The 12,801-nt window shown below is 40.7% G+C and overlaps 2 protein-coding genes across 3 annotated transcripts; one reads left to right on the plus strand and one right to left on the minus strand.

The window, feature by feature from the left end:
- Window positions 1-1,601: 1,601 nt before the first annotated feature.
- On the minus strand, window positions 1,602-2,525 carry LOC112348616 (serine/threonine-protein kinase PEPKR2-like). Its single transcript, XM_024681461.1, has one exon. The coding sequence runs from the start codon at window positions 2,523-2,525 to the stop codon at window positions 1,602-1,604; it is 924 nt and encodes a 307-aa protein (XP_024537229.1).
- Window positions 2,526-3,675: 1,150 nt separating this feature from the next.
- Window positions 3,676-5,603, plus strand: LOC9649556 (recQ-mediated genome instability protein 1). Of its 2 annotated transcripts, XM_024681566.1 has the most exons (11): window positions 3,706-3,794; window positions 3,877-3,926; window positions 3,980-4,153; window positions 4,214-4,359; window positions 4,402-4,556; window positions 4,650-4,718; window positions 4,784-4,912; window positions 4,965-5,059; window positions 5,109-5,219; window positions 5,269-5,388; window positions 5,436-5,603. In XM_024681566.1, exons 2-11 carry the CDS (start codon window positions 3,888-3,890, stop codon window positions 5,583-5,585), a joined length of 1,188 nt encoding a protein of 395 aa, XP_024537334.1. In that variant the 5' UTR covers window positions 3,706-3,794; window positions 3,877-3,887; the 3' UTR covers window positions 5,586-5,603. The 2 variants fall into 2 exon arrangements, with proteins under 2 accessions (XP_024537333.1, XP_024537334.1); XM_024681565.1 differs by having other exon boundaries at window positions 3,676-3,926.
- Window positions 5,604-12,801: the final 7,198 nt, after the last annotated feature.

The following is a 12,801-nucleotide window of genomic DNA, read 5'->3' on the forward strand; positions in this document are numbered from 1 at the left end:
GTAGACTCTCGCGCCGAGAAATGCTTCGCGCAGCTCCTCCGACGCTCCAGAGGTCCAGGCGATGCACTTATGTTCTACAAGTAAGTGGAAGGTTTCTATAGCTTTTCATCGATGGAAGCATAGCACACAGGTAGATGAAGCGGTGGACATTTTCAAGGATCACTACCAGGAAGGAATTGGAAGTCGAAGCTTGAAGCTATCCATGACCGATGATGCTCAACGAGTTTTTGGCATTGAGTATCGTCCTACCCCACAGCTCAAAGTATTACAAGTCTTTGCCTTGAATTTTCTTTTCTTCCAATGCGAAAGGAATGTCGGGGGATGTTTCTTCTCGTCCCGGAAATTGTTACTGTTCTTGGAGGACCTTGAAGAGGCTCGACAGAGCGTGGTACATAAAGTACACAAACCTCCTCGGGGAAACAGGTAAAGTTTTCTTCTTCAAGTACTAGTTAAGGATATTTGCAGGCACCCGCGTGGTACTACTTGGAAGAGCAGCTTACACAAGCTGCCTGGCCCCGAACTCCAAGAAAACAATGGCGCTGCAGCCAATCCTGGAATGAGCAGCAACCTTCTTCGACTGTTCGTGATCATCCATATACAGGTCTAACTTTGCGCAGTGACTGCGTTTGCTTATTTTGATTTTCTGGCTCAAGGCAAGCACCTGTTTCTATAGAAGATTTTTCTCGCGGTTCGGATTCCTACAGTGAACAAACACCAAGTAAACACAAAGAAGGCCTTTCAAGTTTTCTCTCCATGCATAATTCTTGTTATCTTCACTTCAGAACAGCATCGGACCTGTCGGCCTGGGAACTTCGCGTATTCGTATGCTTTTCCTCCAATCCAATCAGGAAACCAGGAGTAGAAGAAAACTTCGCAGTAAGTTTTATGATCTTCACGTCCATTTTTCAGCCGCAGACAGCCTGGAGTCCCCTCCCTTTACGTCTGGCAGTTCTACAGAGGCGGTTTTTGGAGTCCGGTGTAGTTCAATCAGGCCGAGTTAAGGTAATAAAAGAAAAGAAAAGAAATTGTTTTCTGAGCAAGGATGCATACCAGCTCGAAGATGAAAGCCTTTTAATGGAAGCTCTAGTGAACCACGAGCAATTCTGTTTAATCAAGAATGGTCGCCGATTATGCAGCTGGTTGAGAGGATGATCGGACACTCCCCGTTGGATGTAAGTGCTGCTATAGAACGTCAAGCTTTTCTCAAGAGATACCAGGTGTTTTCTACAAAGGCACACATGAGATATTCTCTTCTTAAGCGTGTGGTGATCTTTTATGTTCTCCAGCATAGGGTTGTGGCCGTGAACGACTATCCGGAAATGGATGGAGGCTTCTTGCGCGAGTTGAAGCTCTTCCAATTTGCCGCCAGGATCATCAGCGATCCCTTCCACTATATTGAATTTGACTGTTCCCATCAAGAGAATAGAAAAGAAACTTCATAACTTGCAAAGACAGTACTTGCATTGCTATAGAAAATCTTTCTCGACAGGAAGATCATTGTCTCACAAAAAAAATTCCACCCGGTGACCAAGCAAGCAAAGTTAGTACCTGTACTCTTCAATCAAAAACGATGCTTACCGAACTGGTGCTGGCTTTTGTTCTTAAGCTGCACGAGCTTTTTTCACGATCAAGTCGCTGCCGCTGGGAAGACTCCTCTTCATTCCACAGCGCCTGCTGCGTGTCGTCGTCTCGATCTTGCTACTGCTGCTGCAATGCTTCACGATCCAGGGATGTGCAAGCACACGGTCCAGCGTTACCCTCTTGCTCGGTTCGACAGCTAACATCCCCCGGAGAAGATCCTCCGCCCGGTCCGAGCCAAAACCAGTTGGAAATGCTCCCGCTCTCAAGAAATCGATTTCCATTCTCGATTTGTGACCTTTCAACAGCTCGTACGCAATGACTCCCAAACCCCACACATCAATGGCTGCCGTGTAGAAGTTCTGTGATTCTCCCTTGCGGCCCTTCCTCGCCATCACCTCTGGTGCCATATACTTTTCCGTGCCACAGTACTTTGACATCTCCCTGTGCAGGTCTGTGGCTATCCCGAAGTCTCCAATCAGAACATCGTGCACACCAGTGGCATTGAGCTTGACAAGAATGTTCTCCGGCTTGAGATCCCGGTGGATAATTCCCCTGGAGTGGATCTCCTTGAGCGTTTCAGCCAGCTTCTTGATGGTCTTCGCTGCATCCTCCTCCCTCATCGGCCCACAGTTGATCAATCCCTCGCATAGGTTTGGGCCGCACAGCTCCATAACGATGGTGCCATAGCACTTGGCACCATCTCTCTCCCGGACAAAGCCCATGAAGGAGACGACCCCAGGGCAGGCGTGAAGCTTGGACATAAGCCGAGCTTCTCTCTCGGCATCACTCCCCGATCGAAACAACTTTCCAGCATATGTGTTGCGGCCATTATGGATCATGAAAACCTGCCCTTGCCCTCCACATCCCAGCCGCTTGCCCCTCATGTAAAACTTGAGAAGCTCACTACAGTCATCCTCGCTCAACTCACCGGTGTCACGCGCCATCGCTCCCAGACCTTCTTGCTGAATGGAAGACCTAGCTTCTTCAAAACGGGTTTATATCGACGGCTGGGATGATCTTTGATGGACGGTGGCGATTTCATGGGACAACCTGAGAACCTAGGCCAAGTAGTGACGCTAGTGTCTTCTCGCCCAAAACATTGGACTCTATCTGTTTGGAGATAAGCCATCCGGATGAGGTGGGAGGATACTACCACTACACCAGCTGCGCTTCACCATGGAAAAACCTTAGTTACACGAGGCAGTGACAAAAATTTCTCTAAGTTCTGCTATAAACTAAGTCGTCACAAAACGTTTGGTCTTATGAGCTCGATGCTTTCAAAGACGAGTTATATGTTCCTGGATTGCTGTGTTGAATCATGTGTTGGATTATTAAACTTGTTGCCACAGGCCGTTGGCGGTGGCCTGTGGTGAGCTCTGCCCTGATTTTTGTTCTAGTCGCTTTGTTTCCTTTCCTGGTCTCAGAGTGCCGAATTTTGTGAATCTCATTCATCGCAATGCAGGTCCTTTCGATCGATCATCCTCATGATAGCTACGACGAGAGAACGAAGGATAGATCCTCAAAACTTTATCGTGCTTCGCAGCAAGCGCATTGATGTCGATCATCACTTCACTCTGCCTCTTGTCGAGAAAATTTTGTCAAGAAAGCCTTCAGCCTTCCACCTTTGCGGGCTCTTCGTCTCGAGTAGATGGGAAACTCTTTCCCTTGTGGGATCTGCACGAAATAGTTCCTACATTGTCATTAAGCTTTTCGTCTAAGCCAAAAACTAAAAAGTTCAAACGGGAAGAACTCACCAATGCCCCCAGCGCTCTGGCAGCGACGTGAGCTCCTTCTCCATCCTACTCGCCATTTCCTGGCGGATCTGGCGCTGCAGCTCCCTTGTCCCAGCCATGGTCGATTGCGCGTGCTGATTCGTCCGAATTTCGCAGCCAGTGGCAGGGATCGTCCCATGTCACGCCGTGGCGCGTCTTGGGGAACAATATCCTCGGCACGGCAGGATCGAATTGCCGCAATGCGCGATCTGGAAGAGAAGAGAGTGCGCGCGGCAAAACACCATAAAGCCCTTGCTTGGCAAGCATATTCCTGGAACCTTTCAAGCTAGCAAAATGGCGGGATGCTTAGAACCCTAGTAGGGTTTTGGGATTTCGATGGAGGAGCGGGTTGTGGAGATTATGGCTTCTCGCGGAATGCGGCCTAAGGCGCAGTGGCTTTCTTCTTGCCTGCGCGAGCAGATCGGAGCGTCACAGTTGCCGGTAGACTTGTGCGCCGAGAAATGCTTTGCGCAGCTCCTCGCTGCCGATTTCAATCTCGTCACCGATGCTGTGCTTCCTCCAGGGGTCCAGGCGATGCACAAAGTGGAGCTAGCGGGCCCTTTCGTTCTACAAGTAAGTGAAAGTTTTTCTATATTTTTTTTTATCGACGGGAGCATGGCACACAGGTAGATGAAACGGTGGACATTTGCTGCGGCCTCAAGGATCGCTACCAGGAAAGAAATGCTGGAATTGGAAGTCGATGCTTGAAGCTATCCATGACCGACGGTGCTCAACGAGTTTTTGGCATTGAGTATCGTCCTATCCCACAGCTCAAAGTCTTACAACCAGCTGGTTTGAAGGTACACGTTCAAGAAATCCTTTAAAGTCTTTTCCATGATTTTTCTTTCTCCCAACCGCAGATTTGCGTAAGGAATGTCTGCGTCCGGAGAGGGATGTTTCTTCTTGTCCCGGAAATTGTTACTGTTCTAGGAGGTGTTGTCCAAGAGCTTGAAGAGGCTCGACAGAGAGTGGCACATCAAGTAAACAAACCTCCTCGGGGAAACAGGTAAAGTTTTCTTCTTCGTGTACTAGTTAAGGATATTTACAGGCACCCGCGTGGTACTACGCCACCATCGTTGGAAGAGCAACTTACACAAGCTGCCTGGCCCCGAACTCCTGACGTCCAAGAAAACAATGGTGCTGCAGCCAATCCTGGAAGTGAGCAGCAACCTTCTTCGACTGTTCGTGATCATCCATATACAGGTCTAACTTTTGCACAGTGACTGTGTTTGCCTTCTTTCTTTCATTCTTCTATCCTTGTATTTTGATTTTCTGTCTCTACTTTTTTGTCTTCAGGAAGGCAAGCACCTGTTTCTATAGAAGATTTTTCTCGCGGTTCATATTCCTACAGTGAACAAACACCAAGTAAACACAAAGAAGGCCTTTCAGGTTTTCTCTCCATGCCTAATTCTTTTGATGTTCACCTCCAGGACAGGACGAAACTACGCATCGGACCTCGTCTGGTACACCTTCCGAGACTTCTATCGGCCTGGGAACTTCGCGTATTCGTATGCTTTCCCTCCAATCCAATGAAACCAGGAGTAGAAGACAACTGCGGAGTAAGTTTTATGATCTTCAGATTTTCGTGACATATGCCCGTCCATTTTTCAGCCGCAGACAGCCTGGAGTTCCCTCCCTTTACGTATCTGGCGGTTCTACAGAGGCGGTTTATGGAGTCCGGTGTAGTTCAATCAGGCCGAGTTAAGGTAACAAAAGAAAAGAAAAAAGAAAGTACGATTCGTTTTCTGGATACAGTGTTTCCTTACAGCCATGAAAGAGTTCCTTTTCAAGGATCGCAATGCATACCGGCTGGCGATATACATCGAAGATGAAAGCCTTTTAACAGAAGCTCTAGTGAACCACGAGGTAAAGCTTCAATTCTGTTTAGTCAAGACTACAGTCTCCGATTTTGCAGCTGGTTGAGAGGATGATCGGACACTCCCCTTTGGAAGTAAGTGCCGCTATAGCGAGCAACGAACACGCGCGAATGAAATCAAAGATGAGAGAACTTCAAGCTTTTCTCAAGAGATACCAGGTATTATTATTTTTCTTCTTGTACTTTTGACTGGTTATTTTCTTCAGGGATACATGGACATAGAATTCGGGGACATCGTGAGGGTTGTGGCCGTGAACGAATGCCTACATGCATCTGGAGATGGATGGACCCTTCTCGCCCGAGTTGAGGCCCAAAGCTCGAGTAGTATGGAGATGGACTTGTTTAATATTAATTAGAATATATTTATTGTTAAATCACTCTAATAAAATAGTATTAATGTACTTAAATCTAAATTATTAAATTAATGTGGCATTCAATAAAGTACAATTAAAAGTTTTACACAGTTGAATTTTATAGATATTTTTGTCATTAAAATTAATTAAGTGTTCAAAAGTTGGATCCTAATTGTTTTGAAACCAGGAATAACCTTTAAAAAATATTATTTATTACGTTTGCTATCACAAAGTAAATCATTATAATCCATAAAAATTACTTTAAATAAAAATGTAAATGAATTAAATTTGATACTGGATTGTGTACAAGTGGGACAATAATGACACTACAACTCCCATTATCATCCACTTGTAGAATAAAAAATAGATAACTTGATGTTAGTTTATTTTTTTTAATCTTATAGTATATAATTTATTTAAGGGGCTCCTTGCTCAATAGAAGGGATTGTATTGGGTGTTCTGTCAAGTTAAATTGTAAGTTTATGAGGTTTGGAATGATGTTTAATAGACTAATCTTCCAAAAATTATGCATATGTAATAGTTATAACACTTCATACAAAAGGAGTAGGAACAACTAGCACTACTTATAGATTTATTGATGTTGGGACAAAGTATACTATATATTATATACTAATATTAGTATAGTGGAATTTTGATAGCTGTTGGATTGGTTTTAATCTAGGCCACTCACTCTTGTATATAAATTAAGGTGTTTATGTTAATTAATATGCATATTTTTGTATTCCATTTTCATATTCTATACACTCATACTAGAAATTAAATAAAATATTATTTTTAATTAATTTTATTGTTATAATTATTCCTCCATATTAATTTTTATAAATGTTAATACTAATTTTCTGGTATCTTATAAAATTATAAGTGTTATACAATTTAATAAAATTTATTATTATTATTATTATTATTATTATTATTATTATTATAAGTAAATGACTGTATAATTTTATGAAAGCCTAAAAACCCTAATATTCTATGAATAATTTGGTATTACTATATTAACTAACAAGAACAACTCATAATATATTGTTAGAATTATTCAATTGGATTCCCATTATCAACATCTTAGTAGCACATTTTACAAAATTAAACTATAATTTCAAATATTTAGATAGGTTTTTAAATAATGATAAAAGTCATCAAACAACACATGTCAACTTTTTAAAGCACTTATTAAGTATACATAACATTATTAAAATTAATTTTTCAAGAACATTTTTCCAGGGTAGTTAACCATTAGCAAAAACTGTATTTCTTTACAAAAATTCTAACTTAGTTATAAACTAAAACAAATGCTTAATGACAATATTTCATGTTGAAATCCATTTCAATCACCCCTCCATTTGATAATAGCCTCCAGATCAGATAATATTGGTTAAAAGAGTCAAACTTTCATGCTTTGCTTAAAAGAACCCTAATTGTAGACCATGATGAAGGGCGGCCTGCCATTAAACACCATCCTCATTCACTCTCTCTCCACTTACCTGGCGGTGATATGGCATTAGGCCTTCTTTTTGTTTTTTTCTCCAACGCAGTCCTTCTCCCATCTGTCGCTGCTATGCACTCCCACCTGCAGCTATTGCCTGCCTGCAGCTCCCACCTGCCCACTCACCCTCACAGCTCTTGCCTGCACTCTCGCCCACCCCCACACGCCCAATGTGTGCCCTAATTACTTCCACGTGGCCACAACCCCAACACTTAGCCAAATTTCAATTAGCACGCCCTATTCCACCCATAATTGACCTAAAAATGTTTCTGTTTCTTTTATGATCAAGCATGGCGGCAGCACATCAATTTCTAGAGGTAAGCAATCAATTCAACTTCATATTGATTCAAGAAAATCATTGAGGATCCCCATGGCTTGATGAGGTGCAAGAATTCTATGAAAAGGATTGTTTTTGTGTAGATGATTTAGATTGGAATTTGTCTAAATTAAATGAAACTATAGCTCTTATTTGTGAGACATAAATCCCTAAGCCCCAAAGTGAAGTTAAAAGGGTGCCATGGGGTAATGGCCAAAGTGGAAGCCTAACACATGTAACACATTTGGACTAAAAGCTCCAACTTGGATAATTGAGAGTGGGAGTGGAACTCCCAACAAAGAGCTCAAGGAACGAGCACAAAGCAAGCAATAAATAAGTCTCTAGAAAAGGGACACAAAAGGACTAAACATATAATACGTGGAAGTGTCGAGATGGACCCGAGATGGAGTCTGAGATGGAGTCCGAGATGAAGTCTAAAATGGAGTCCGAGATAGGATCTGAGAAGGACCCAAGATGGAGTCTGAGATGGAGCCAAGATGGAGTCCGATATGGAGTCCAAGATGAATCTGAGATGGAGTCCAAGATGGAGTTCAAGGTCAAGGCTAAGACTGAGGCCGATACTGAGACCGAGACTGAAACTGAGACTGAGATTGAGTCTGAGTCTAAGTCCGAGACCGAGTCTAAATCCGAATCTGAGTCTAAATCCGAATCTGAGTCTAAATCCGAATCTGAGTCTAAGTCCGAGTCCAAGGGTGAAAGCCTAAAGCATTCGTCTCCCAAACCCTAGGGGGTTTGGTGAGCTCTAAAAATATAGTAGAGGGAGGACTCTAGTAGAGCTAATTTAGCCAAGAAAGGCTAGTGTGACCAAGAAAGGCTATACCCATATATAGGGTGATGATAAAACCATTGAGGAGTTCAAAACTAGAGTGAATATAAATAGACAATTTAGCTTCGTGAAGTGTTTAAGAGGTAACTCTAGCTCCCCTGGGAGATTGAATGGTCGATATTCCCAATTCAAGTGTGGGTGGCATTACTTGCTTGGATATTTAGCATGGCTCATCAAAACTTCACTCTAGACACATGGCTAGGGCATCTAAAGGTGGAAGGTGGGGAGTGTACCCACAGGGTTCGCATAAGGCCATGGTGTTTTGAAATATCGTCTCAAAGTCCTAGACTGTGGAAAAGAAGAGGAGTAACCCTCTAGTGTAGTGACCAAAAATATGCTCCTATGGTGAGGAAGTCCTAGAGGATAGTGGGATTTAGTGGTTGGGCCTGATTCACTCTCTCTCCACTTACCTGGCAATGACATGGCATTAGGCCTTCTTTTTGTTTTTTCTCTAGCGCACTCCCTCTCCCATTCGTCGCCGCTATGCACTCCTGCCCACGGTTCTTGGCATCCACATGCCCTCATGGCTCCCGTCTGCACTCCCACCCACCCCCGCACATCTGCCCATGCCCAGTGTGTGCCCTAATTACTTCCTTATGGCCATAGCCCTAACACTTGGCCAAATTTGAATCAGCATGCACGTGGACACCTTTTTGCATGCTTTATGTGGCCAATGAATGTCATGGATGACCATTAGGAGTGGTGATCCTATGAAATCTTCTAACTAATTTAAATATATGCAATGTAAGTACATAAAGAGTTTGTTTTTATATTTATTCTTTACTAAGATTGATTTTTTCATTTAAAGAACTTTTCTTTCTTATCTTCCTCTGCCTAGTAAAAGGAATTGCTTTTGGACTACTAAAAGCTTTTTTTTATCTGTAATTCTTTCCACCAAAGGTTTTGCCCGCTTCATAACTATTAACATGCTATTAAAATTCTACTGCAAAATGAATAAAATTGCATGGCCTAGTTTTAAAGGTTGCACCTTTCTATTGTATCATTTCTAAATTGTTGTCAACCATAGATAAAAAAGCTTCTTCATTAGGAAGATTTTGTAAAATATCAATCATCTTTTGCTGCAATATCACTTTTATAACTTTTGATAGAGTGATATCTTCCTGCTCAAAGTTCATATCAATATTTAAAATTTGTTTAGTGTAAATTACTTGTATAGTACTCCTTAGCTAAATTTTTTGTTGATGATACACATTTTGATGGATATTTTTTTGCTCAATATTCATATATATTAGTATATAAAATATGCTAGTTTACCTCTATGTAGTCTCCAACTAAATTTTTTTGCTCATGATAAAAATTTTGATGGATATTTTTCTGCTCAAATTTTTATAAGTATTTCAAAATTTTAATTAATAAGTGAATTATCTCTGTCATAGCTTCCAAGTCAAGTGCTTCAAAATTTTGATAATGATAAAATAAGTCATCTGACCTAGGTTCTAAAATTACATGTGATTGTGATGGTTGAAACTCATAACTAGTTGCAATTCAGATGGTTTTCTCTCCTTGTTTTAATATAATAGTTTTTGCTTGATGCTTGTAAAAGTTTTTTTTGGTTGCCCATGGACAATTACACCAAGTCAAAAAATCCCAATCACTGTGTCCTTCACTTCCAACAACAAAATGCCATATAACTAGATCTAAAAAGGATTGTACATAAGATTTGTGAGTATTGTTATTATCGAATTTTATTTGAGAGTTGTTAATATTTTTTGCTTTAACAATCGCACCATTGATTAACTTTTCATATGAATGGTTTCAAATAAAACCATGATCTTTGTAATAACTAGTAAACCAGTACTTTGCATGAACCTTAGTAGTAAGTTGATAAATTGCCCAATCAATCCTTCGATTACGGGCATGTTTTTTCTCAAACGAGTGTATAGCTTTCATATTTGCATGGAATGCCTTAATCAAAATATTTATCTCCTTGTTAGCATGAGGGAAATTTCGAGCAGCAACAACCCACATATCTATTAAATATAAATAGAAATATATTATAAAAATCAAAATATTGATTCACTAACCAACTTTGTCCTTCCATTCATCTTGAAAATACTTGATAAAGGCTACTTCATTTTGAAAATCCACCTCAAAATGTTCAATAAGTTGTTTAATCTCAGTTCACATAATATTATCATCATCAAAAGCTACATAAATTAAATGATACATAATATCTTCAAGACGTTTCCATATTTCCTTCCTAATATCCTAAATTTCACTTTATGAATAATATATCTGAGCCAATTCCTTGTTACATACCAAATATATAATAAAATTTGACAATCAAATGTAGCTCTATATAAAAGAAAAAAAATTATATCATTTTAAATTAATTACCTTATACCATTAATCTATACTTCAGCATTATTAATCATTATCACATATGGTTTCCATTCTGGTATGTGTTCTAAAATTCATTTTTTAAGAGATATCATCCAATTCTTCATATGTTCTTCTTTTTCATTAGAAGTTAAAACTCAGGCCCCAATATGCAATTGGAATACTATTTCCATGATAATCAAAAGCAAGGTGTATAATGGGAACTATAAATTATTAAATATTATTCACTTAAAAATAAATGAAAATTTTACCTTGTAGCAATTAGTTCCAAAAGTTGCATCAAGACTCAATAAATTATTATTTGCAAAGTCCACCATCTTTTGTAGTTGCCAAGTTATCTGAATCCCAATAGTTAAACAATCTTTATCTCGATCACCTTCCTAATAGAAAAATACTTTCTTAGGATTTGTGTTTTTCCAAATATGTACACTCTATGCATCATTCTCATGTAGTTGATAAGTTGAAAGCAAATACTTCTTATGTAAATTATTGATATCTTGTATACGTGGAAAATCATCTCGAGAAGCTGATTTATTTCTTCCCACAATTTGTATATGCTCATTACAAATTTGATTTGATGTGAAATCTTGCTAGATCATATGAATCATACAATATCGAATATCTACTGAAAGCTTCTAAGAAAATAATGACTTTCCTCCAGTTGGATCAAGTTGACCATGACAAGGAATCCCATTCTTATCACAATGCTCTCTATGATAATATGTAATCTACACATAATCAAGCTATTTGTAAAACTATTTGACCAAAAAATTGTAAAGACAACCCCGTGTAAGCTTGTGAGTTTAAACTTCCCGGAAAGCCACCCAGCTCAATACTATTCAAACCCAAAGATGTCAAGAAACCCCCAATTCTTGCCACATTCCTGACTCTCACCGGATTCCTGACTCGCAGACCATATTCTTGACTCTTGAGACAGTTCCCTATTCCTGACTCTCGAGACACTTCCCTATTCTTGATTTTCTGATTTCCCATACGATTCTAGAGTCTTGAACCACATTCTTGATGATGATGTGGCACCTCCTTGACCTCAGCTATATTTAGGCCGTTCTCGATCCAAGAGTGGTGAAGCTTCCTTAATCTATAGTATATATAGGTTAACCTTGTTCCATTTTTTCACAATTTGAATCAACGCCAGTCTAAGGCCTTTTCTTTGTTTCCACTAGCTTTTCTCTTTGTCTTTTGCATTTTCTAGTTTTGATCTTGTTGGGGGTCTTGATAGTTTGATTCAGATTGTGTTTTTTGCTTTTGCTTTAGCTCGTTTTGATTGTTTGACTGCCTTTGCCTTTTTTCCCCCTTTTCTTTCTTTTTTTCCGATGGAGTCTCCAAGCCATCCTGATTTCTTTGCCGAAGTCCTTGCAAAAATCCAGTCTGAGAATACCGAGATGAAGGTGACTCTTCTTCACATGCAATAGGAGCTTGCTTCACTTTTGGCTCAAGGATCAAGCGAGTTCCTGAACCAAAGGTGAGTCCCCGGCGAAGTTCTCAGGCAAGCGTTCAGAGCTTCGCGGATTCCTGGACCAGATGGAGCTGATCTTCGCACTTCAACATTGGCGGTACCCCACTCCCGAGTCTCAAATCGGCGCGATTGGGACGTTGCTCGAAGGTGTAGCTTTGTCATGGATTTCTCCTCTCATGGAGAAGAGCATGAAAGGGGTCGTGGTTCTGGAGCTGATGGATCTTCAATTGTTCAAAGAGAAGCTCGAAGCATGTTTTGGCGAGACGGATCGGGTTCGGGCTGCCACCACAAAGATGAGACGTCTCTCTCAAGGGTCTCGTTCTGCCTTGATCTATGCTGTAGAGTTCCAACTCCTTGCCTTGGACACTCAGTGGGATGAGCGGGCCCTGATTGATCAATTTCATTTTGGCCTCAACAACAGTGTCAAGGATTTGTTGCTCACCATGGAGGATCCCACGGACCTGTCGGATGCCATCGACAAAGTTTTTTGATGTGACAATCATCTCTTTGAACGTCGTCAAGAAAGTTGCCACGCCACCGTTTTCTTGTCCCAGACTCAGGAATCCCAGCTTGAGTCTTCGGGGCATATTCCTGAACCTATTACTCCGGTCCTAATGGATATCTCTGGTACTCCCCGACTCATTAGAGGGAAGTTGAGTCCTATTGAGAAGCAACATTGAGTATCTCATAATCTTTGCCTCTACTGTGTTGATC

Source organism: Selaginella moellendorffii, unplaced genomic scaffold (assembly GCF_000143415.4).
Source record: "Selaginella moellendorffii unplaced genomic scaffold, v1.0 SELMOscaffold_31, whole genome shotgun sequence".
Classification (NCBI taxonomy): domain Eukaryota; kingdom Viridiplantae; phylum Streptophyta; class Lycopodiopsida; order Selaginellales; family Selaginellaceae; genus Selaginella; species Selaginella moellendorffii.

Excerpts from the sequence above, each read along its gene's own strand:
- LOC112348616 (XM_024681461.1), bottom strand. The coding sequence starts at position 2,525 with ATGGCGCGTGACACCGGTGAGTTGAGCGAGGATGACTGTAGTGAGCTT.
- LOC9649556 (XM_024681565.1), top strand. The coding sequence starts at position 3,690 with ATGGAGGAGCGGGTTGTGGAGATTATGGCTTCTCGCGGAATGCGGCCT. Across the intron at positions 3,927-3,979 it reads CGGGCCCTTTCGTTCTACAA|GTAGATGAAACGGTGGACAT; the intron begins GTAAGTGAAAGT and ends CATGGCACACAG. Across the intron at positions 4,154-4,213 it reads TACAACCAGCTGGTTTGAAG|ATTTGCGTAAGGAATGTCTG; the intron begins GTACACGTTCAA and ends TCCCAACCGCAG.